Below are 25,002 nucleotides of genomic sequence, written 5' to 3' on the forward strand. Positions count from 1 at the left end.
TTTTGTGATCAAATATTTTAATAGTCTTTCAACTGGTCTTAAAATAGCATTCAGTAAAACCAAGAAACAATTTGACTGTTGGAGAAAAATCCCAAGACAATAAAGCATGCTCAGTATTATTCGCTAAAGGAGGGAAGAGGTGGGGGTGGGGTGGGGGTGGGCGTTCAACAAGGCCTTTTGAAGGAGAACCTCAGCCGGTTTACAGACATGAACATTATTCCAAACAGGTAATTCAGTAGATGATGAGGTTAAGAGTGTATTGCCTGCAGTGTAAGCTACCGTATTCAGCTCAATCAAACAGCGGCTTTAACTCAGAAGAAAAAAGGTTCCCTGCAAAAAAAGGTTGTTGAACGCAGCTCAAGGCCTTAAAAAGTCCAGAGGAGAAACAAATCGTTTAAAATGTTCAGACAAATATTTGTTTCTGGAAGATCGCTGTACAAAGAGGAGCGACGAGCTCCGTTCATTTTACATTTTTACAACAAAGAAAAAAATGGATGTTTCTTAGATATCATAAAAATAACAGTTGATAAATTAGTACATAATCCAAAAATGGTGACTATGTACGACTGTCACGTTAAAAACAAATAAATAAATCATGCAGCGGCAGCAGACTTTGAGGATCTTCCTACTTCAGACATACCGACTGCTGGTTTGTCGGTGCGGCAGTTTGAGGGATTTTAAGGGACGTTGCTGCTACGAGTCAGAAATCAAAGAAAAGGTTCATCAGGAGAATTTAGTCCCGTAATCTGTCTGAAAATCGTTTCGTCCTTCCCTAAAACATTACGGAAGCAAAAAAGTCCATAAGTGTCTTCAGCTACAGTCATTTTTTAAACAATTTACCAGAAATGTTCTCCCAAAATCTCATAAATAAATACAGAAATAAAGATAGATTATAATCAATCAATCAAATTGAGGACATTGTTTTGGAATAAAAAAAAAGAAACTAAAGGCAATTCTTATTTACTCCACGACAAGCATGTCAACATCCTCATTAATATTCTGAACATGGATGAAACATAAAACCATGAACCGGAAAAAAAAACAAGTAAATAAACGTGATAAAACTCAGCTTATGATGAATAAATACTGGTATGTGTGTTTTGTTTTCGTGATGAGGACGTTTTGGTCCTCGACACCTCCGAGGACCGTTCGAAGGTTAAGATCCGGTTCGGACGTTTGTTACCGGCTAAAAGCGCTCTAACATCGGTGTCCAAGTTATTGCAACAGTAATCTAGTTAACTAGCTGTTCAATAGCATGCCATATGCCATACCTTAATATTTTGTGTAATTACCGCTCGTGGCCACAGGGGCCGCTGTTGCTGCAAAAAAGAAAAAAAGGCATAATGTCACTTTAAAAAGCAGTTTTTGAAAGAAATCAGGTGGAAACGGGTCCAAAAACAGCTGCTGCAGAAAAGTGGTGAGGTTTAAAAGTCGGGATGAAGGTTTGACGTAGAGAATTAGTTGTCATGGTTACGGTTAAAGTTAGCGGTAAGAGAATGGCGTCGATGCTAATAAGGGTCCTCACATCAGAAAGACAAACGTGTGTGTGTGTGTGTGTGTGTCCTGATAAGTATATTACACTATCATGCGTGCTTCATCTCCATCAACAATCCTCATCCGTTCTTCATTTTCTCCGTTTAAGACGAGCGAGATGCGACGGATAAACCTGGGGGGGGGGGGGGGGGGGGGAGGTGTGGGTTCGCCTCTCCCCCCTCGTCACCACCACCACCACCACCACCACCACCGCCGAGGTGCCCTCGAGCAAAGTCACAAACCCGCAGCTGCTCCGGCGAAAGAGGAGGAACAGACCAGACTGCGGATCTATCGTGTGCCAACAGTTTTTACTGAAAAACCAAAAGCTCTGTTAATAAATAAATCATTATAAGTGTTATTAGCATTGAAGTTTTTGATTCCTGACCAGTATGATTGATAGATAGATAGATAGATAGATAGATAGATAGATAGATAGATAGATAGATAGATAGATAGATAGATAGATAGATAGATAGATAGAAGTTGTCATGCAGTACGAACTGTCGGCTTTCGGTTGTCTGTCAAAAAAGTAGCAGAAGACATGAAATAAAGTCTTAAATGGGTTCTGATTAAACGCTGAAGAACAGCAAAGTGCATGCGAGGATTTAAATTAAAAAATAAAACCGTTCAAGCATCCTTCCGTTAAAAAGGAAAAGTAACAGTCTGTATAATCTGGATTATTTTCCGGCCTCAAAGCGCTTCCTTGATTTGTTTTGTTACTCCACGCTGCCTCCTTTTGATTCTTCTTCTTCTTCTTTCTTCACTCAACCCCGCGAGCACAGTTTTTTTTTCCTGCCTCAGTCCTCCTCCGACAGAGTTTCGTGCGGGGTCGACGGTCGGGACTTGCTGTGACCTCTGACCTCCAGCTTCCTGTCCTGCAGGAAGTCTTCGATCTCTCCGGGCAGAAGCTGGAACTTCTCCTGAAACTCGGCCTCCACGGTGCCCTGCAGCTGCAGAACGACAAGAGAGGATAAAAAACAAAAAAGAAAACGGGATTCTCGTCGGTTATAAAATCGCTTTCAGATCGAAACACACATTTTTTGCTTCGTTTGGACCGGCCCGTTGCCGACGTCAGCACCGACACCGAACTGTGTGACAGCAGCGCCGGCTCGGACGCATCTTTCGCTGCGTCAGCGCGAAGTATCGGGAAGCGGTCGGCTTTGGTGCATTTGAAAAAGGAAAGGGACATTTTCCCCGTTTGTTTACCTTCGGTTTCAGGTCTTGAATCTCCTGCAGGAGCTCGTTGTGCTGCTCCACCAGCTGGTCGTGGCGCTTCGTCTGAGTCTCCTCCAGCTGCGACGTGAAACACACAGACGGTCAAAAAGACTTTTACGAAGCCGTTTTTAATTTTTTTTTTAATTTCTTTTATGACGATCGCAGAAAAGACGACATCAAACTTCCATCATCTCGTCTCGTTAAGATTTTCGGTCTATGAAAAAAGATTCTTCATCTGCCGCTCACCCGTTTTATGTTCTGGACGACTTCATTGACGTAGGACTTATTGATCTCGATCTTCTCCCTGGGAACGCACGCACACACACACACACACACACACACACACACACACACACACACACACACACACACACACACACACATACACCAGTAATTATCTACCGCTCCTCACCTGTGTGTGTGTGTGTGTGTGTGTGTGTGTGTGTGTGTGTGTGTGTGTGCGTATAGATCATACTCCTCAGCCAGATGTTTCTCTTTGGTCTTCGCTTGATTGATCTTCTCCGTTCTCCTTCGATCCATCTGCCTCTTCAGCTCTTTTTTCTCCCTACAGCAGCAGGAGGAGGAACGATTAGAGCCGACGGTGAGAGAGAGATTAAGAGGGGAAAAAAAACACTGACCAAACTTTTGGGAAACTGCACGACGTCAAAGTCTTGGCTCGCAATGAAATGGAAACATCCCGAGAGGGTTTTTTTTTTTTAACCCGAGACGCAATCACGTACACGCGAGGCATCAAACATTTTAAAAAGGGAACAAGTAACCGGAATTAAAACCTTCAAGTCGGGAACATCTGAAGGCACGAATACAATCACTGGTGGCATTTAGTGGCAAGTTGTGTCGTCTTCTTCCGAGTCACAAAAAACAAAAGGAGCTTATGTGTGAAAGTTCAATAAGGACGATGTGTTCCTTCACGTTTTACCGTCGTTCCTTCGGTGTTGTGCTTTTCCTGTTTTTTTTCTATATTCTTCGTCACTTCCGCTTTCTCACGCTGTCAAGTCACTCGTTCATCGGTCGGTTACCGTCTCCCACGTCCTTTCCAGACTTCGCTCTATGAAGCGGCCTCTCGTTGTCAAACTGTCATGACTCCTCGTGATCAACTTAAGTAAAGAAGCCTTTCTTTTTTCTTTTTTTTTTTCTGAACTGCTCTGTAAAAGTTTCTTTAAAGTTTCATGTCTTTGGACTTTTAAAGATCCGACCGGGAACAGCTCAGAGGAAAAGCTCTTAAAGCTGCTGTCGTTATGAAAAAAAAAAAAAGGCTCTTAACACCACGATTCTTTGCGTAAATCCTCCCGGTGAGATTTTTTTTTTTTTTTGAATCTTACTTGTCACAGATGTCTTTGAGTTTCTTCATCTGGGTGTTGTGACTCTCCCCAGCCAGAGTGGTCAGCCGCTCCGTCAGCTGGAGGAAGCAGAGACTCCGGTTCACAACGGGTACGTTTCAATAGTCCTGTTCAAAACATGCTGGGGCGACTTACCACCGGGCCGAATGAACATAAAACTATAGAATCTGCCCGGTAAACGTAAAACGTGTCTAATTTTGGAGCACGTGATATGAATTCTTGTTTTTGTTAATGCAAATATATTGTTATGTTAAAAACTGAATGCAACACAAGAGGAACTTTAATAAATGAGTTCATCCAAATGCAAAACAGCAAGAAATTTTAGAGGCTGAAGTTCAGCTCTTAGAAGACTTTTACCGTTTTAATGTGTTCCCTCTGCAGGTATTTCTGGCTGTAGTACTGTTCCTGCCTCAGAGCCAGAAGCTGCTGCTGCTGCTCGTCTCTCAGCTGCTGCAGACGCTCGTCCTTCTCGCTGTCCGGACACGAACTCCTGACCGAGACAAATTTAACGACTTCACGCTGCATTTTTAGATCCCAATAAAGAAATATTTCATAAAAATACTGAATCAGTAACCGGCGACGAGAATCCATTTAATTGTTTGTTTTTGTGCAGAATGAAACTACATTTTTCCTGTCAACTCAATTTCAAAGTAAATTGATGAGACAGAGTTAAAGGAAGTACGTGTGTGTGTGTGTGTGTGTGTGTGTGCGTGTGTGTGTGCGTGCGTACCTGCTCTTGCTGCACTGTCTGGCCGTCTTCTTGTACTTGTTGTTGAGCTCTCGGAGGAGCTCGGCGGTTTTCTTCTGGTGTCTCCTCACCAACTCCTTCAGCTCCTTGAACTGACGTCTCTGCTCCTTCTGGTAAACTTTGGACTGCTGCAGAGCGTCGACGGTGCACGTCGAGACGTCTGGCGCCACCAGGGATCACACAGCAGACGGGGAATTAGAAAAAAAATCCTCTCTTTCTCCGATTTTTCTGTCAAAGCTTCGACTACTGACGTTTTTCTTCATGTCATTTATCACATATCGTTCATATACGTTCTGTCCTCCCGCGACAAAAACAAAATGCAGTCCGTGAAGTCCCGATAACATAAATGGATTAAAACATGTGACACAAACATTTGTAAGCAGACACGAGCTTCAACTCGCATACACTACATCTGTTGTATTTATACACTATATACTTGAGTTATTCTGAATCATAACTTTTGAGTTTTCTAACATTGATTGACCCTTTAAAACATGTATCTAAATTTATTTATAACTGATTGATTAAATAGAGATCTTGCTTTTAATTATTTCAAAAGAGTACATAAATACTGACCTATAAAAACACCTAAAACCAGGTCCTCCGTCTTCGCTGCTGGTTTGGGCGCATCTGAAATGCCAAAAAGAGATCAATCAATATCGTTAATAACAATAAAACAAACAGTACATTTAGTAAAATCGTATATTAGAATATCTAAAATGAAGTAATGTTCCGCATCTCTGCTTGCAGCTGGACGCTACCTGTTGTAGCTGTTTGCTGATTGGCTGCGGAAGCTTTGGGCGTCGTGGCGACGGGGGTGTGGCCTGCCGGGCCGGAGGCGGGGCTGAGTCCATTTTCCAGCGGCGGCGATTTCAGGTCGTTCTTGCGTTCAGCGCAGTTCACCGTCTCCTCCTGGACGTCGGCAAACCAAAGAACCGTTACCAGACGTACGTTCGACCTCCGAGACGAAGATGAAAAAACAAGAAAACCGGTCTGACCTCAGCCGGCGCGTCTTCCTCGCCGTCCTCCAGCGTCAGAGCTGCCAGCTGTTTGGACCTCTGCTCCAGGAGGTTGACGTACCGGATGGGGTTGGACAGAGCCTCGATCACGTCTACGTTAAACACGAAGAGACACATAAATACAGGGCTGTTAGCTCACCTGAAGAAAAGGCAACAAAAAGTACATTTTATTGTGGTCATCAATATGCCAATGAACACTTTTAAGGACGAGTGAGTTGTTACTTCAACAGCTCAAAAGATGCTCAAACTCTCAGCAAGTCATAAATATGTTTAAAAAATGTCTTCATTTAATAAAAAAAAAAAAAAGTTGTGGACAAGGGGAAATTCTGGCTGTGAGAGGTCACAAAAATGAATTACTGCATGAATATCTGCAGCAAATAACGAGTTCTTTTTCTCGTCTGTCTGTTTTTTTTTGTTTCATATTTATATTGAAATAAAAATCCTGATTTAAATCGTTCCGACGTTCGTACCTGCGAACGTATCCGGGACGTAGTCTTTGACTTCGATGTAGACGAACACGGCCGGTAGAATCAGAGACTGATTTTTCTCGTTCCTCAAGCCGATGTAACGATAACCTGCAGACGAAAGGAGATCAATGTTTAATATAATGCATAGATTGGGCAAGAGAGTTAAAGGGCAGCCAAATCACAAGGAAACATTGACAGTGATTTCATGTAAAGCGGTCAAAGCAGAACGGTGACTGCGTGATGTGAACGGGGGGTTTGAACACGGTGGGAAGCTGCATGTTGAGGAAGCAGAAAAGACTGTCAGCTTCTGAATAACGAGACAAATATATCAGTGAAATTACAGACTTCAGACATTAAAGGCAAAAGAAAAAGAAATATTCATGTGTTAATCTTTCAAGTTAGGAACTGGGTGACATTTGAATTTCAGAAAATGTCTTTTTATTTTCTTGGTATAGTACATCCTAATTATAGTGCAGGGAAGCTTTGACAGTGTCGTTGCACCCGTTTGTTTTTTGATGAATAGATGAAAACCAAGTGATACCAACAGAAAATAAAGCTCAGCTGACATAAATGAATGAAAGCAGATCTCCAGTTGGCACCGACGATAACCCCCCCAAAGCAAAATACAATCACTCGAATCGACAATCGCGATACTAAAGTGGGATAAATATGACTCACTAAATACCTGGTCTGATGGCGGACACCGGAATAATTCGATGACCGATAAACTTCCCTCCTTCCTCAAAAGCGCCGATTCTCAGAGAGGCCAGAGTCGGAAGGATCACCTGTTGGAAAGATGAAGTCTCACCATCCATAAACCAATTCAGACTTTTTCTCAAAAAGGTGATATTAAAAAGTGAAAAAAAAAAACAAAAAAAAAACCAGGGAGGTAAAGAGGTGGTTGGATTAAAGAAACCCAAACTTTCACCAGATATCGGTGTTTGAGCGACTTGACGAAGCGAAAGTCAACGTGGATTTCTTTTCCCATCACCATCTTTCCCGACCTGCGAGTCTATTCGGGACTCAAAGGGCCTCGATGAAATGTCAGCGTTTGACGGCGTGGACAGGAGAAAGCGTTGGACTGCGAGTGTGACGCTTGAGCTCCTCCTCACCTTCTTGAAGACGATGGGCTCTTCGTCCCACACCGGATTGATGGCGTTGTTGTTCTGAGAGGTTTTGGTCTTGAGCGCTTTCCTCCTGGTGTCCGCGGGGAGTCCGAACATCTCCACCTCCACGTACACGCCCACCCGGCGCTCGGTCACAAACTGGCCCGAGATGATCTGGGACAAAAAAACAACAACAACAACAACAACAAAAAAAAGATGCGGTCGGTCGACGGCAGCGGAAGAAAAAAAAAAAAATCAAAAAACAACCCACGAGACAAACTGCTGCAGACGCACCTTCACGGACAGCGTGTTCGCCACGATGCCGTCGACGGTGTTTTCCGCGAACGGGTCGAAGTGTTTGTCCGGACGTCTCATGAACTCGGGCTTCAGCCTGTAGCCGCTGCGGCCGTTGTACTCGAACACGAAGAGGTTGAGCTGCGTGGAGAAATCTGAAACGGAAAGCCAACGGTATGTTTGGTGCTTAAAAAAAAAAATAAAAAAGAAAGAAAGAAAAGGCTCAAAGCTACAGTTTGGAGCTGTTGCACACAGCGGACGGGTTTATTTTGGGCATCAGCGGTCTCTGAAGTAAAAAAAAAAAAATGTTTCTACTCAGTTCACCCGAGACAAAAGCTAAGTAGCTTTGAAATTGGAGCACCTCCGAGGCTCGGATCGCCACCGAACTCTCCCTGTTGATTGAAACCGCGTTGACGAAACTGGGTTTGATGAAAAGCCTAAAAAAAAAAAAAAGATCTGCAGGAAGAAACAGGGCTTCAAGTTATCTGGCCACATGACGGCTGCTTGAAGTTAACTGGATGAAGGAAGCTTTTTAATTTGTTAAAACACGTGTTGAAGTTTGAATCGATTAACTTTAGGGTCGTCGAACAAAGACGGCGTTCAGATGCTGCAGTGTTTAAAAGACTGATTAAAAAGAGGTTCCTGAATGCACCATTTCAAACAATCACTCAATCAATCAATCAAACTTTATTTATATAGCACCTTTTGTACATTCTAGTGCAGTTCAAAGATGATTGACAGGCCAATAATAAGACAGACAGACGTAGACCAGAAAAATAAGACAATTTAAGAGAAATGTTGAGACCAAGACAATAAAAATAATAGAAATATAGAAGATTAAAAGCTAAAATAACAATAAGAATTGGTAAAATAGAGTGAAATACAAAAATAATTTGTAAATCTAATAGTATTTTACCGATAGTTTGGTAGTTGAGAGCCACCAGTTGACATCCAGCGTTCCAGAAGAGTTGAGGCATGAAGTTGGACGAGTCCACTCGGGTTCCTTTCGGGTAGATACGACTCAGCTGGGATTTATTATATCTGGTTAATATAAGTTTAAGAACAAACATGTATTCCATCTCACGTGGAGATTCGGAGACTTTTCTGTATTATAAACATACAGCTAAATAATCACAATTAATATTAAACATTCTGTATTATCAAGTAACATTAAGCTGCTAAAATAAATATGCTTATTATGTATAGACGATGCAACAGCTGCTACCAAACTGAACTTTCAGAGATAATCCAGCTGTTATTGAAATTAAAATTGAATAGAAAATTATTCGGTGACTCAGACGGATTTCTGAGAAGGAGACAAAAAAAAAAAAAAAAAGCATCAAAAGAGGAGGCAATGAACACAAAGTACGGCGGCGGCGGCGCTGCCGTTGCATGCCGTAACTGTGGCAACCGTTGCCAAGGATACTCCACAAACTCCACTGGTGACTTTGTGAGGTGCTCCAAAGCTTTGGTCTCCACGAAAGACGACATGTGGTAACAGCGGGCCGCCTCTACACGCACACGCACACGCACACGCAAAACGAGAACAAAACACATTTCTGAGCGATTATTTCCGACTTCAGATACCAATTTTAATAAAAAAAAACCTCTCCCTCCCATACTTTCACATCCTGTTTGGACACTCTGGAAGATTGAAGTGAACGTGAAGGTTAGTACTTATGATCTTCTCATTTTAAAGAAACGCTGAGCGTGTCGGAGGCACCGACGCTCCGTCGCTGCGAATTGCACATCAAAGGTCGAAGCTGAAGGTGACAAACGTCGATTTAATGAGGCGTAAAGATGAAAAAGAAGTCGCTGAGCGGAGCGAGAAATATACCGAAACGGAACATTTAGACATCGTGGGTAAGGATTAAGGATCTTTGAATATTTCAATTAGTCGTCAGCTCTGCGACGGTTTTCGAAGTTGGACGGTCATTTGTCGAGTTGCCGAGTTACGCGTGTGACAGAGTGCACAAATCGTCAAATCAAATAGTTCAGAGTGAATTTTGAATCGTATTTTTGCTGGAGATTAGGAGCTTTTCTTACTCTTGGAGGCTTCAAAGGAGTTGAACTTGGTCGGCTGGACGTAGTTCACCAGAGTTGACATTTCCTCTGTAGCCACGGCTTCCCGCTCGGCCGAGCCCTGAGATAAACAACAACAAGAGGGAACGTTTCACTTGTTGAAATGCTGGTTCAATCGGCCTCGTGGATTTAAATTTTTTTTTTTTTATTTAATAACATGAAAAAAAAAAATCTTTGAGGGAACAGCAGCTGTTATTTAAACACAGCTGATTCAACAGGACTTTATTCTTTATTTTATTTTATTGTTTCGACTCGACACTCAAACAATAAACAAAAACAGACACACGAGACATCCAGGTAGACTTTCCAACACAAATAACACCAACACTTGTGCACACACTCAGACCTGTTCTCAGGTTTTGTATTATTTCTTCCATTTCTTTTTTCTTCTCTTTTCTCTGTAATGAATTCGGTCTTTTTTGTTTCAACCCTCCGACACTCACTTGTCTGCTCTGCTCGGTTTATGTCTTCTTCTATTTTCTAAACGCTGAGCTTTGAAATGAAACTTAAAAAAGGAAACTCTGCCATCAAACACACATCAGAGAGTGTTAACAGTATTTTAGACGTGGAAAAAAAAAAAAAAAAAGTTTAAAAAGGCTTTTGCGGCTCCGGAGAGAGCTGAATAAAGTCGAGGCCACATTAAGCTGTGAAAACATACCATCGAACTGTCTGCGGTAGAGGTGCATTGTGGGTAATGTAGGCGGCAGATTTTGAGGAGCAATTTGAACATAAACATAAAATGTCTGGTCCTGCTGCGATGAGTTTGATTATATAAAAAAAAGAAACCAACGGCAACAATAAATTCTCTTTTAATAGAAAATGAAACCTGCAGAGACACTGATGACAAAAATAAATACAGATAAGGAATAAATAACAACGACTGCTAAAATAAATCACTAAAGACAACACAGGAAGTGTTCACAACAACAACAACAACAACAACAGTTGAGTTCGTAACAACAAACAATGACAATGGTGCCCAAAATAAACAACACAACCATGAGGATAAGCGACGCGTACACATCAACAGATGGTGACCCTCTGTCAGCGCCGTGTGATGTCACCACTGACCTTTTTACCATCATCATCTTCATCATCATCATCTTCCTCACTCTCAGCCTCCATCTCTGTTAAAGATTAAAGTCAAACAAATCTTCATCGTCTCTTCATCCCTCCTCCTCCTCCTCCTCCTCTTTCCAGATACAACAGACCAGAATGAAACAGGACATGGTGCGTTCAAGGCCGACGTGTTTGTCGGAGACAAATATAAACACGTCAGTTGAACGAGTTAAAATCCAGCGGCAGCCAGCAGCACTCGTTGGTTTTTTTGTGGTTACGAAGCCTCCAGTTCAGATTCTGTCCGTCGCCATCTTTGCTAGTTCGCAGCGGTTCGGAGCAGGAAGTGACCATATTTGGACGAGCTGGGGGAGGAGCCAGCGGTGGATCTGACTGTATCTGATTGGAACTCTGGCGATACTATTTCCCGCCCACCGATAGCCGTAAGCGAACTGCACCACAGGCCTGTCAATCAAACAGACACGCCCCTCCAAAAATACAACTTTTTGAAGCTTATTTTATAATAAATGACGGGATTATTTTCAGATGGGCCGCCATAAAAACTAATCTGGAAGAGTGAATTTAGCGAATGACATACAGGAAACTTGTGGAACAAATTTTATTGAGAATTTCATGAAAGAAGTTGAATGGGAGTCTATGGAGGCTTTTCGGAGCCCTCTAGTGGCACTTGATGGTATTGCAGTTTAAGGCACTTTCTGCATCGGCCTCATTTTTAGGACCTTGTTAGCGACGAACACTTTTATATCCAGTCTTATGGTTAAAATAAAGCTAGTGAAGACCAAAGCAAACAAAACATCTCACGCTGCGGGTACACAGCTCATCGAATATGATTAAGATCTGAAATATCTGGTGAATTAGACGTTCTTAAATTCAAGAATTGGATCTTCTGTCTGCACGAACGAAACCCGAACAGCTGCCTGCAGACGTGTGAACGGCCTCCGTGAAGCTGGTTATTCATCCCTCCGAGGTCGTATCAGACACTGCTGCTCTCCGTGCTCTCGCGGTCTCTCGGGGTCTGCACATCGAACAATGTCAATAAGGCTCCCGTGATTTCCCTGCGCACCGCTCTTTAATTGTCGCTCACAGCGTCTGACCTCATCTGGGATGTCCTGCTCATTACTGCGGCCGATCCCCGACGAGGCGCGGCGGGAAATATCGGCGGCACTTCGGTCCAGATTGGAAATTATAGTCGAATAACGAGAGGTGTCCTCTGACAGAGACGTTTTAAGAAAAACTCCAGAAAAATGTTGGGCAAGAATCAAATGATTTAACTTTAGCTTGAGTATTTAAAATAAAATAAAATTCTTCTTTCTTCTGAATGTGAAAGACGCACACAGAAACATTTCTTTAAGTTAAAGCCTGAATCCTCTTCGATGTGTTTCCTGAGAGCAGCTTAATGTCCATTTTGTGTTTTCCATGCAAACGAACGTCGCAGCAGCTGAATATATCTCTCACATTGCTGAAGAAAAAAAAAAGTCCCTTTTTTGTCTTTGCGTCTTACCTCCCGTGTTGTTGCTAGGAGACAGTGGCTCGTTGCTCTGATTGGCCGGCTGGTCCGTCAGTCTCTTGGTGTCAGGTTTGTGGGACTTCTTGTTCTTGATGAGGATTTTGCCCATCAGCTCCTGAGGACTGGGCAGAGGGGCGCCGGACTCCAGCTGCAGACACACACAACAGGAAACAAACAAACAAACAAACAAACACAACAATAATGAGTACAACATGAACTGGTTAAACACACATTTTGAAATGATTCCAGCTTGCCGGTTTCTCCTTACGGGGTGTTTGTCCAGAGGGTCGATCAGCAGAGCTTCTCCGAAAATAGATCGACAGTATTCGGCCATTTTAGCCTGCTGCTTCAAACTGAAAACAGATAAATACAAATTTAAAATTAAACACAAGAGGTAAATAAATCTGGTATAAAACATGACATAAATAACAAGATTCTCACGAGTCGACGTGGTTTTCAAAAGAAAGTATGACGGGGAACGGCGAAGTCTTGAAGGCGCACTCTGCGATGGCTTCAATCACCTCCTACAAAAATACAAGACATCCGCTCTGAGAATATACGCAAGCAATGCAAGACATCATGTATGGAGCACATTTTTGCAAATTACAGGGGAATTTAGAGGAAAACATTTATTTGAACAATTAAGGACCAATAAAACCCAAAGAAGGAGTCGGCAGGACCCAAAAACAAAAGACTAAGAGGTTGTAATCAGTTTGTAAAACAGTCGTCAGTCAGTGCAGATGGTGTCACATTACGATGGAGTCACAGAAACCACGTGAGAAGAGTTTACAAAACGTTTTCAGTTCGATAAGATTCCTACTTCAACGTCGCTCCTGTTGGTTCACACAGCGAGGCTCACAAGATTTATTCGGCATAAATGAATTACGATTTTACAAAATAAAACAATTATTAGGCCAAAAACCCAAGTGGGCTTATTTGAAGCTTCCACCGAGACAATGTTTCACAAATTACAGTTATAGAAAAAAAACTAAATTTACATAATAATATCGCTACATAAAAAATAATGGAAACAAATAACAACAGAATATAGTTTACAACAATCACAACAAAAACAATAAAGTCAATATAAAGGCAAAAAGATATGAGTATGGTGACGGATGAGAGTTTATATATGTCGCGGTCACATGTTTTTTTTTTAACCTTTTCAAGCATTTAATAGAGGAACAGCTTTTTGTCAGAAGGGAGAGGTCATCCCATAATTTGTCCCCCCCTCACCCTCCGTATCAAATTGAAAAATGTGTTATTGTTCACATAAAAGAAGCTTCTTCAGCTGGTTTGGGGTGGAGCTCAGCTATGTGAAAATAAATGTTACTAAACACGAGTAGCTCCCGGACACTTTTAATTTGGTCAAAGTAGCTCTCAGAGGAAAAAAAATAAAATAAATACATAAAAAAAGAAAGAAAAAGGGTTGGAGACCCCCTGCTGTGGACCCACCTTAAAGGGGATCTCTGATGTCATGGTGAATCCGTGCGTGATGACGGGTTCCTCCTCAGCAGTCCGTCCTTTCCACACGTCCAACTCCACGCAGCGACACCCCGCCAGCAGAACCTGCCGGTACATCTCCACCGAGGAGCTTCCTGCCAGTTGGCCCGCTGAAATAACAATAATAATGATGATAATGATGATAATATAAAACAATGAGACACATTAAAATACTGAGCTACTCCCTGGTGTTTTTTTTTAAATTTTATTATTATTATTTTTTTATATTTAATATTTTTTACGGGTCCAAACATTTTTTCTTTTCACTGATGGAGGGAAAATACGTAGAATAGAAGCAGAGGAAGGAGACGCTCGAATCCCACCAGGACACACAAACCTCACTTTTTTAGGGCATCTCGTTTTAGATTCAGGTTCAACAGGTGTCGTGTGTGTGTGTGTGTGTGTGTGTGTTGAGTCCTTCGGGTCTCATTCATGCTGGTGAATCTGGTCGAGATCTGTTAAGTTGTTTTTTAACGATTCGACCTTTTATTACTGCTGCTGATGCACTTCCGGTGTTTAGTGGAGGTGTTCGACCATTTGACCTTTTCTGCGGTTTTGTATCAGCCGTTAGCTGAATGTATAATTATCTGAGCACCAGAAGTCGACATCTCACTCTCCCATTTAAAATCATTGTTGTTTTTCTTCTCGTAGAAAGTAATTTTCTCCCTTTTTTTTTTATTTATTATTTTTTTTTTTATTACTTTTCAGCTCAAAGTGAATTTACCAACAATACACACAAAAAAGACAATATAGATGTTTTTCTCTCCTAAATAAAAAATCACCTCCAGCTGCGATCAAACGGTATCTAAGTGTGTGTGTGTGTGTGTGTGTGTGTGTGTGTGTGTGTGTGTGTGTGTGTGTTGTGTATGTGCGTACCTGTCAGGTATGTGTTATGCGATGAGTTGATGAAATAGTGAGGGAGAGGGAAGCTCATGTCCTCCGACTGGTCCAGTTTCTCTGGTGGAATGACTCCGTTCTCATCGCTGGACAGATAGCTGGAAAACGCCTGGATGGAGATCCTCCCTGAAGAAACACGTCACACACAAACACAAACACACCATGTCATCAAAAATAAAGCCAGAAAAACACATTTCAATGAAAGTCTCATTGCAGTGAGAACATTTTTCTCTCACAAAGTTGAAATATGCCAGTTGAATATTTTTGCTGAACCTTCAGGGCCCACTTCCGACTCATATTCAATAGTTTTCTATACATTTGTGTTTCATCCATTATGACGCGTGAATATTCTTCCAAATAAACTCATATGATTTTTGATCTGCTTCCCTTGAGCTAAAGTTATGTCCAGGTAAGTAAACTAACTGGGGTGAAATATTATAATGTCACATTACTTTCTAGTTTCATTTCTAAACATAAATATCCTGCAGGTCATTTTAACATGTTTAACACATTGTTTGTTAAAAATATAAAAACGTACAAAATACATATTGTGGCAAAGTTAAATGCAGTGAATCTAAATACTCAAACTAACACTACAAAGTGTCGAGGGGGGAAAACTGAAATGAAGAGACAGAACATCCGGTCTTCATTAGAAGCTACTGCTTTTCATATTTAGCTCCCAAATGGCAAAAAAAAAAAAAAAAAAAAAAATCGATGCCAGAAAGTGATGCTGGATTCAAGGTAGGCACCACATTTGTTTTTTGGGCTGCAGCCAATACAAATGAGAACACCTTCAGTGCTTAATATAGCAGTTCACTGTGAGTATGTGGGCGGGCTGCAGGAGTATTTTAGTGTGTGTGTGTGTGTGTGTGTGTGTGTGTGTGTGTGTGTGTGTGTGTGTGTGTGTGTACCTTGCTTCAGCTGTGCCTGGTCATGTTGGTACCTCTCCATCAGCGAGTGGGTCTGTGCGGGACGGAGCGGCGGGTAGAGGATCTCGTTGAGCCGCGGGTCTCTCTGCTTGTTGTTGATGAACTCGGTCATCTGGTCGACCGACAGATTCCCGTCTTTCCCTCCTCTACAGAACAACAGCAGGGAGGTCAGACGTCACCGCAGGATATCGACACGACCACTCACAAACGAACCAGTATTAAATTATATGATTTCCAACTAAACTTCATGTTTTTTTTGGTTTTTTTCATATTTAGCCTTTCTGACTTCTGACTGGACAATGAGGAGGCCTGAAGCAAGAAGCACTTCTACAAACTTGTAGATTAATGAGTAAAATGTTCCAGAATATTTTTTTCTAACAAATATATAAACCCATATTATTACCAAATAAAAATGATAATTCTTTAGTAAATGATTTTAAGTTTCCAGCCTCTTCAAAAATGAAACCAGAGGAGGATGAAACTGCTGATAGGTTGTTTGTCCTTTTATCGACAAATTCATGAATTGGATTAATCAATAATCATGACTCGCAGGCTCACTTTGAATATGCTGAATAAAACTGCCGCCGCCTCTTTCTCTGAATCCTCCTCTGCGCACAAGTGGGACAGAAGATGAATCATTATTCATCATTCTTCTCGAATCAAAGAAATTGGCCCGAAGCGAAACAACAACAGACTTAAAAACAGCTGATTTTGTTCGGGAGCTTTGGCATCTTTAATTCGTCTCTCAGCTGATCGGAGGTCAGCGGCTGCAGCTGCGGTTCAGGAGAGGAGTCGTCCGGGTCACTTACTGCAGTTTAAAGATGTTGGGCAGCTCGGGACGAGGACACAGGCTGTCCAAGAAGCTCCGGTAAACTTCCAGTGTGAAATCCTCCAGTTTGATGCTGTCACCCTGTCCAATATGAGCATAAAGACATTTTTTTAAATTTGATTTGCAAGAACAGCCTGCGTCAAAGACATTTCAGTCAGCATCTTCATTTTACAAAAGTCAAAAGGTCCAAATCGGAGATTCCTTTTTTTTTTTTTTTTAAAAAGAGGGCTAAAGAGGAGAGGGACCACCCAGCTTGTTATCAGCGCTCAGTTGAAAAGCCAGCATCTGTGACGGTACAGGGATGCATGAGCGCGCATGGCATTAGGTAGTTCACACATCTGGGAAGGAACCACGAATGCTGAATGATGTATTCAGGTTTTGGAACAACATATGCTGCCATCCAGACGACTTGTTTATTTCAGCAGAACAACGTCCAACCACGTTCTGTACGTAATAAACCGCATGGCTCCGTAGTAGAAGAGTTCAGGTAGGCTACTAAACTGAACTGTTGAGCAGCTGAAATTCTATATCAGGTAAGAAAGGGACAACATTTTACTTTCAAAACTCCAGAAACGGGTCTCCTCAGTTCCCAAACGTTTCCAGAGTGTTGTAAAAACAAGAAGTGACGCAAAACAGTGGTACAACTTGACCCTGTCCCAACTTTTATGAGACGTGTTGCTGGCATCAAATTCTAAATAAGCACATATTTTTTCAAAAAACAATAAAAATTTCTCCGTTTCAACATTTGACATTTGTCTATTTGCAATTAATATGGGTTTACATGATTTACAAATCATCGCATTTTGTTGTGTTATACGTTTTACACAGCGTGTAAGGGTTGTATTTCATACAACTTGCTGTAAAAAAAATCTTTACAAATCTTTAAAAAAAAAAACAACTACAACGGTTTCCCGTCTTTGGGGAATATTCGGTGTGTGATGCGTGTGAGCCGAAGATCTGACTCCTGCATCAGTTGCCTAAAAATCTTGATGGCCCAGATATTTGAGGGCATTTCACCCTGCCGTGCACCGTGAGTCGCTCTGGACAAAAAGCGTCACATTAAAAAGCCTCGAACAGGAAAAGAAGGTCGACGTCGGGGAAACTCGACTTAATGTGTGCGGTTATCATATTTTTACATCTTAAAAAAAACCAACTCTCGTGTGTATCACGTGTCATAAGAAGTGTTTACCCGTCCGTAGGGCAGGCGGCAGTTCTCCAGGGCGTTCTCCACTTTCTTTCTGTCTGACGAAAACAGACGAACAATGCTGCAACAGATAACGACATCACACCGTTATAAACCTCAACATGCAACCGAACAGTTGTTTTTTTTGTACTTTCCAAAGATATCCTTTTCAGACCCTTTTCCCTTTTCGAAAATTAAACCATCCGGTCTTTACCTCTAACTGCTTCCTCAAAACTTCACAAATCTCACCGTTTAAATAAATGTGAATGTCCTCAGCAAACTGTCAAACCCTCGTGGCTCTCTTCAAAACTTCCTCTCCGCTCCCTCCGGCTTCGAGGATATCAACTGACCTTAATTCAGCTCTGCGTTTGCTTTCTTTCATAACTGTCTTATCCATCTCACGCTCCGGCAGTGGTTGATTACCAGGTCAGTGCTGAATTAAGCACCTTCATGAATCCTGTCCCTGTTTTTCGCTTCCCCAAGTGCGCACGGAATTAAGTGTATTTTTGGAAGCGAGGGAACGGGAAAGAGCAAAGTTGAAGTTTGTGACGAGTCTCTGCAGATTTCGTCGGGCTATTTCCTCACATTCCTCAAAAAAAAAAAAAAAAAAAAAAAAACCTTGACTGTGTCACGTGCGCCTCGGGAGGTAACGTTCAGACGGACGCACTGATTATCAGAGATCCATTATATTATACGATATCATATGAACTCACTTCTTGACGGGGATTCTTCCCTCTGCGTTGGGCTGCAGAGTTAACCTGACGTGCCTGAAAACACGGAGAGTACAGAAGGTGAGACGATGCAAAGTAGAAAACAACTGTTGCTTTAAGAGAGACTAGCTGATAAGTGTAAACAGACAAGTGTGTATTCATGTGTGTGTGTGCGTGTGTGTGTGTGTGTGTGTGCGTGTGTGTGTGTGTGCGTACTCACGCTTTCAGCAAACTCTGGTCTCGGTTGAGATTGTGGCTCAGCAGGTTGGAAGACAGAGAATATAGTTCCTCACACCACAACTAAAACAAAAAATGTAAAAGAAATCACACTACTCCATGACCACCGCCACCATCATCATCATCATCATCATCATCATCATCATGGGTTCGGCACCTTGGCTTCGTCCTCCTGCGACGCGATGAAGTTAAGCTGGTTGACGTTTACCAGGTCGGAAGCCGTAACCACGGTAACCATGCGGTTCTCCAGCCGGCCGACCAGGTTGCCCACGTCGAGCAGCTCCCGCAGCTTGGCCTCCTATCGGACGACAACAAAGGAGCGCTGTCAGAGGCACGTGGAGAGGAAGGAGACGAGGTGAGAGGAGATGGAGGGAGGGTGCACACGCTTCATTATTAAAAATGTCCAGCTCTTATTGTGAAAGCAGAATACATTTCACAGTATTGTAGTTGAAGCTGAGGACACAAGTACATTTTAAGCTCTTTTAAGCTATTGGAAATAAAACAGCTGTATGTCACCTGGGCCAAATGTCAGCTTCATGTTTCATGTCGCTCAATTCTTGTTTATTTATTCATGATTGACCTAAAATTCTCCTTCATCTTTCATCCTATTTCAACAAAATAGTTTTTAACTATTCATGGATCCATCAGCTGCAATATGACATTTAAAATAACACTGACTGGACAAATAAAACACAGTGGTTTTAAATTAGTCATAATGCTATATGACTTTAATTATTCCAGCAAATATTTCATCTTTTTTTTTTTTCAAAATTTGAATTAAAATGGACATTAAGTTTAATTTCCCTCCTCAGAAAAGAAAATAAATTATAGTAGTAGAATAAAACATACTTTTGATGTGAGAAATTAGAAAGAGTAATAAAAAGCTATAATGCCAGCTATAAGAGCTAAAAACAAACATAAAATAAAATAGTGGATATTGTACTGAACAAAACATCCACTGAGTGACAGGTTACTGAGAGGCCACAAAGTGAACAGAAAAGCATCCCTGAGGAGGGTGACGCAGTAAACAGACAGCATGCACTCGACTCATCAAGGGTGGCAGGTCAGATGGAGGTGAACGGAGGCTGAGAGGTGGTGGGTGGGTGGGTGGGTGTGAGGGTGGTGGGGGGGTGGAGGGGCGGTGGGGGGTGGTACCTTGGGTGTTTTGGTGCTTCGACCCGTTCTGACATCTTTTACGAGGGTCAGGTCCAACAGTTCTGTGTCCTAATGAAAACACAAACAACACAAACAAACAAACAAACAAACAAACACAGAGAGAGAGAGAGAGAGAGAGACAGAGAGAGAGAGAGAGAGAGAGAGAGAGAGAGTCAGCTGTTTCCTGGGAGGCAAATGCTTCCTCTTGCTTCCTGTTAAGGATTTAAGCCCACCTGGAGAGGAAGTGTGTGTGTGCGCCCCCGTGTGTGTGTGTGTGTGTGTGTGTGTGTGTGTGTGTGCGCCCCCATGTGTGTGTGTGTGTGTGTGTGTGTGTGTGTGTGTGTTAAGCAATGATCACATGCTGTCTCCGATATGCTTACTTTATTGCAGTACCTACTCAAAGTTCCTCCTCCAGCCTTCCACTGTAGCCGACAGTGAACTGTGTATATGTATTATTTATTATTTATAGGTTAGATCATTTATATTTACAGTCCAGTGGATGTTAATTGCACATACAAAAAAATAAATAAACAACATGTTTAGATGGGCGCTGTGTTATTTTACTATTTGATTTTAAAGACGAATTGTCTTAAAAAAAAAAAAATCCAAATGGGTAAACGTCCAGAAAATAATAAGTCTGATGGGTGAAACACCATCTCAGTAACTTTAAATGCTTCCTGAAGGACTAAATGTACAAAACATAAAGTATGTAAAGAACAGTGAAGGTGGAAGTTAACATTCAGGTCACAGAGATAAACCATCAGGTTTTCTAACCTTATATGAGAAATCTTAAATATCTTTAAAAAAACAAAACACCAATCTTCAAAGATATTCAGTCTGAATGATATCAAATGTTTTGAACCCGTTTCATAAGCCTGTTTTCCACCGTGTATCTGATTAAAAACAGTCTTTACCTGAGGACTCATTCTTCATTTTTATCATCCGTTGGAAGGAAATCCTGATAGTTATGAGATTAAGCGTTTTAAAATGATATTTAGGGTTTGAAAAAGAAAACAAACTTTAGCATCGTGGTTCTCTCCCGAGTTTGTCTTTTTTTTTTAATCAAGATATAATCGAAGTGTATTATCACAAACGCCACAAAAACAACTATAACTATAGCAGGTATTGTTGCTATGGAGACCTGTAAACCATTTAAAGGAGTTTACGACCGTAGCGATGATTCAGAAATGGAAATATAATTTGGACTATATTTGACCAAGTGTTTCCCTAAAAGTAGAAACCAATCTTAATTTTGACACAAAACAATAAGGTAATAAAATATGAATAATCTTTGACTCAGAATAGACTGAGAAGAGTCCAATTCTGATGACTCGACTAATCAGACCTGAATACTGATGATTCAAATAGAAAGTCCATCAATTAGCTTCTCTCACTGTCTCTCTCTCTTTTTTTTTTTAATAGCATGAAGCTAATTTGGTTCCCCCTCCTCCGGCTATAACTGGGCCAGCTGAGGCGACTGGAAGCGGCGCATGCGTCCGTGTGTCTGTGTGCTCAACCTTGTTTTGGTCCGTCCAGTAGAGGTAAAACCCGTGTGGATCCACGTACAGAGTCACGGGACCGACAGTGGACAGATCCTACGGAGAAACAGAGTAAACAAAATGAAAAAAAAAAAAAAAAATCAACAATATTTTTAATATAATGCACTTAAACAAAACAAAACAAAAGTCCCCAGCATCGTTCCAAACTCAGTGCTCCGTAGAAAGTGGGATAAAACTGCCAATTCAATGCCTCACTGTTTAGTTCGGGAAATTACGCAACACTACACCTTGAAATGATGATGACTCATAAGTGTCCAGGATCTCATTTTATTACCCAGAGTGAACTTATAAATGTGACTATTAAACAGAAAACAAAAGTACACAGAAACTCAATCAGACTAATACAAAAATCTGTTCGGTTGTCATGACATCCACCGACTGAAATATCCCACATTAACCCACCGTGACAGTTTTCTAATTGGCTGCAGGTGCGACAGTCCGAGCTCTCCAGATGTTTTATGGGTTGAAAAGTATATCTTTTTTTTTATTAAGTATTAATTTCAGAGGACCAGTTCATGTGGTCCAGAAGTTATTAAATTATTATAAAACAGGGTGAAGCTGTGTGCTTCCTAACATTGTGATTATTGATGTTAAGAAGGTACTTTTGGAGGTGAGGCAAGAATTAAGACACTAAATACAGTGCAAAGGCTCGTAATTTAGACTTTAGTAAAAATGTAATCAGTAACTAGATAATTAGTCTGCAGTTTAGTAAATGTTTAACTTCATGGTTTCAACAGGTCGACCTCAAGTCAAGAGGTTCGATAGAAGCAGCTTCATTTTAGAGATACTGATGAAAACTCTTAATATTGACATTTTTAAATTTAAATTTCAGCTTGATCAAAATTTGATATCTAGAATAAAAAGTTAAAAGTCAAAAAGCTGTGTGGAATCAATACTAAATAAAAAAATTGGGTTTTATGAAATTGAATCGCCTAAAAATAAAAAAAAAAATTCTAAACTTTGAGCAGTAAAAGGGTGAACTTGATTGACACTGGGCAATATTTTGTTTAATTACACTCCAGAATATGGTTACATACAATAATAATACATTTAAATTAAAATGTCATAACAAAACAGGCCATTATTCTTTCATTTCAAATAGATTAAACTGGTTTAGTAGTAAGAACTTAAACTGAGTGAAGACGGTTAGGGAACGGTTGTTGTTGCATTTGACACACCAGCATGTTGTTTTAACATTTCCTCCACATTGATATGTTAATTTGGTTGCTTCTTATTTTTGTTGTTGTCTTGGATCCATGTTTTACTGATTCTGCACTATATTGTAAATAATATTGACTTTAATTATTGTCATGACAACTAAACATTCTTTAAGGTATCGCTAAGGTCAGGTAACTACAACACTCTTGTGTAAAAGTTGTAATTAGCTGGTGACGCTGACATTATATCTCTTATAAAATTTGAAATATTTGTATTAACGTGAGCGCTCGTGAAGGTACTTGTAATTATTTGTTCACGTGTCTTTTTGAAAAGGTTCTGCTGTCTGAGCTGTTTCCTCCATAACGGCACAGCCTGCTTTCAGACGGATGAAAACTAGACGAAGAAGCTCAGAAGATGGTTAACTAGACCCCTGGTTTTCACTCGTTGCCATAGCAACCAATTCTATTTTTCATAAAGGAGAAATTCAAATATCAAAACACACACACACACACACACACACACACACACACACACACACACACACACACACACACACACACACACAAGCTTCAATCATGGCGAGTGGATTCAACAGAACATTTTCTTCCATAAGTATGATTCACCATATACGGCTCAATGCATTGATTTACATACACACACACACACACACACACACACACACACACACACACACACACACACACACACACACACACCTATTCTTTCTCCACACACATCAGCTCTGTTTAGGTGGTCGTAACCATGCCAGTTACCATAGCAACCGGACAGCACATTTCTCATTGTCAGGGCTCTGTACTTCAGCATACCAACACACACACACACACACACACACACACACACACACACACACACACACACACACACACACAAATATTAGTAGGACATTATTAAGTAAGTGACTGACTGCTGATGAAGGGCATTGGAGGAGTTGTGCATGCGTATCTTCTATACACACACACACACACACACACACACACACACACACACACACTCTCTCACACACACACACACACACACACACACACACACACACACACAGTAAAGGCATACAAATGGATTCCATACCAACAGGTGGAAATGGAAAAAAAACTGACCACAAATAGATTTGTCTGTCTCTCTAAAACACACACACACACACACACACACACACACACACACGCGTACACGCGCACACACACACACACACACACACACACACACACACACACACACACACTGTCACACTCCCGTCTGCGTCTCGCTGGCATCTGATCCACAGGTACTTACTGCCAAAGCTCAATCAACAAATGAATAGTAAACACATCTGACAACATGGCACACATCCTCCTCGTCCTCCACATTTCCTCGCGCTCCACACGGACAAATTACATCCAATAGAATCGTTTTTGTTTGTTTGTTTTTTTTATAAAATGAAAAAAAAAAAAAAAAGCACAAAAAAATAATAATAATAACAACAACAAAGATGCTAGTTTGTGTTTCTATAATAAGTACTTGAGGTAAAACCAGCGTTCCTACCTCGTCCCATTTGCTGAAGTTGCTTCCGTTCCTCAGCGTGTGAGAGACGGAGGGAGGCTGGAGTTTCAGCGCGTGGACCCCCGGCTGAGCGCTCGCCATGGCTTCACACACACATTAACGCACGCACACACACACACACACACACACACACACACACACACACACAAGCGAACTGAAGGGGTGGGGGTGGGGGGGATGCTCGGGCTTCAGGCGCTGCTGCTGCTGCGATGCTGCATCTCAGTCCGATGGTCAAACTCCTTCAGAAGTCAGGCGCGCGCCGAGCCGCAGCATCTTCCTCCTCCTCCTCTTCCTCACCACCTTCCTCAAGACTCTCTCCTCTGTCTTCTTTAGCTGCACTTGTCTTTCTCTTTGTTCACTCTTTATTTTTTTGTATTTTTTTTTTTGGGGGGGGGTGGGGGTATGTCAGTCCTTCTTCTTGTCTCTCCTCTTTCTTTCTGCTCCTGTGGTGTCTCTCCCTTCCCTCACTCCCTCTTCTCCTCTTCCTCCCTCCCTCCGCTCGTCTCCCCCTCTCTCCTCTGTTGGCGCTGCATCTCGCGGAGAGACAGACTGAAACAGATGCCTTTTCGTGGGAGACAGGATACATGTGTGTGTGTGTGTGTGTGTGTGTGTGTGTGTGTGTGTGTGTGTGTGTGTAAGTGTGTGTGTGTGTGTGTGTGCGCATGCACTGCCTCCACAAATTGACTCATTGGCGACATGCGCACAACGGCAGCTTCCCACAGATGGGGGAGGGATGAGAGGGAGCGACAGGGAGAGAGAAAGAAATAAGAGAGTGGGAGAGATGGAGAGAAACGAGAAGAGGAAAGATGGAGGGTGGTGGTGGTGGTGGGGTAAAGAAGAAGAGGGAGGACAGAGAGAATAAAAGAGCTGGTGGGAGAACAG

The 25,002-nt window shown here is 41.7% G+C and overlaps 1 protein-coding gene across 1 annotated transcript; it reads right to left on the reverse strand.

Annotated features, from left to right (window-relative positions):
• On the reverse strand, window positions 1-24,763 carry LOC138195106 (1-phosphatidylinositol 4,5-bisphosphate phosphodiesterase beta-1-like). Its single transcript, XM_069144188.1, has 32 exons — window positions 24,103-24,763; window positions 21,367-21,444; window positions 19,850-19,918; window positions 18,852-18,992; window positions 18,678-18,757; window positions 18,461-18,514; window positions 17,754-17,829; window positions 16,545-16,645; window positions 15,718-15,881; window positions 14,786-14,932; window positions 13,862-14,019; window positions 12,848-12,930; window positions 12,675-12,759; window positions 12,401-12,554; window positions 10,894-10,949; window positions 9,787-9,883; window positions 9,167-9,251; window positions 8,657-8,781; window positions 7,741-7,895; window positions 7,453-7,620; window positions 7,026-7,125; window positions 6,344-6,448; window positions 5,853-5,965; window positions 5,616-5,766; window positions 5,431-5,484; window positions 4,837-5,014; window positions 4,464-4,596; window positions 4,089-4,165; window positions 3,224-3,313; window positions 2,995-3,052; window positions 2,740-2,826; window positions 1-2,483 (listed from the first exon to the last, which is right to left on the reverse strand). The coding sequence occupies exons 1-32, from the start codon at window positions 24,199-24,201 to the stop codon at window positions 2,331-2,333; spliced, it is 3,474 nt and encodes a 1,157-aa protein (XP_069000289.1). The 5' UTR covers window positions 24,202-24,763; the 3' UTR covers window positions 1-2,330.
• Between the last annotated feature and the right edge of the window lie 239 nt (window positions 24,764-25,002).

Source organism: Embiotoca jacksoni, unplaced genomic scaffold (assembly GCF_022577435.1).
Source record: "Embiotoca jacksoni isolate LCO1_2020_lvr unplaced genomic scaffold, fEmbJac1.0.p SCAF_12, whole genome shotgun sequence".
NCBI lineage: Eukaryota > Metazoa > Chordata > Actinopteri > Embiotocidae > Embiotoca > Embiotoca jacksoni.